The sequence below is a fragment of the Perkinsus marinus genome (genome assembly GCF_000006405.1).
Source record: "Perkinsus marinus ATCC 50983 genomic scaffold scf_1104296966096, whole genome shotgun sequence".
NCBI classification, from domain to species: domain Eukaryota; phylum Perkinsozoa; order Perkinsida; family Perkinsidae; genus Perkinsus; species Perkinsus marinus.
The window spans coordinates 1-1,039 of record NW_003204068.1 but is presented as its reverse complement, the minus strand read 5'-3'; the positions used below and the strand labels follow the sequence as shown (position 1 = coordinate 1,039).

Here is a 1,039-nt window from a genome sequence, read left to right as displayed (position 1 = left end):
TTTGGGCTATCAATGGAACCTTGCTGATGACACTCTTTCGGTGGTACTCCTGATGTTAGTGAACGCCCTCTTAGGACTAGACGTGACTGTTTTCAGACGTTGGGTCGATATTTTGATCCACTTGGTATCCACATCGAGGCAGCGGCGAGGGAAAGATGGCTCCTTCGACAAGTAGCTCAGCTGACCTCTACGTGGGATTCTGTTGACGTCCCAGTTGAGGTAGCTGAAAGTATTCGAGCATTTTTTAATAGTGAACTTCCACCTCAGCCTCGTTTTACTGATATCCGCTCCGGCATTGTAATCTTCTGTGATGCGGCTGGGACAGGTTGTATCTGTGCCGATGCAAGAGCGATTTCGACTGGTAGGAGAATTGTTGCACGTCAACGTACTCTGAACTCCTCATGGACTATTGCTCGTTTAGAGCTCTGCGGGTTGCTCCTTGCTGCGGAACTTCTAGCCGTTCTTCTCGAAGAGATTGATGTAGTAACGAATGACGGTTATGAAGTTGGACCATTGTGGATTTTGACCGATTCTCAGCTTAATGCGTGGAGGCTCCGTCGATCACCTAAGCTTGATGAGAAGTACCTGCCGAAGTTTGAGCTCCGGCGTATGATGAGGCTGCGCAAGCTACTCTCTGATCTATCTCATAAATGCCATCATGATATTCATATTGGCAGCATTTCGGGGGCGGAGAATCCTGCGGATAATGGAACGCGTCCGGGTATGATAGATGTTCCAGCTAGGATGATGCCTTTATCTGGAATGAATATTGAGCTCACTCTGAGTAAGGTCAAGGTGGTCTCTACTTTCTCTCCCACCCCCACCTTAGGCTATGATGAGGTTGAGGATGAGTTGGACGTCGTCTTGTCTTCGGCTGATGCATCAGCTAATGCTGTGTTGGATCTGCAGAAAGATACTCCTTCCCTGGAGCCTAGCGAAGGTCTTCGGCAGCTGTTACTGGATGCTCAGACCGCCGATCCTCAGTTACGGGATATTCTCAAGAAGCTCAGAGCTGCTGATGGTGTTATCGATGGTTATG

General features: G+C 48.8%; 1 protein-coding gene across 1 annotated transcript; it reads left to right on the top strand.

Moving 5' to 3' along the window:
- Positions 1–537: 537 nt before the first annotated feature.
- Positions 538–1,033, top strand: Pmar_PMAR007906 (hypothetical protein; the record flags this gene model as incomplete). Its single annotated transcript, XM_002769310.1, has 1 exon — positions 538–1,033. A coding segment is annotated over one exon (496 nt), but the record flags the coding sequence as incomplete, so codon positions are not given.
- Between the last annotated feature and the right edge of the window lie 6 nt (positions 1,034–1,039).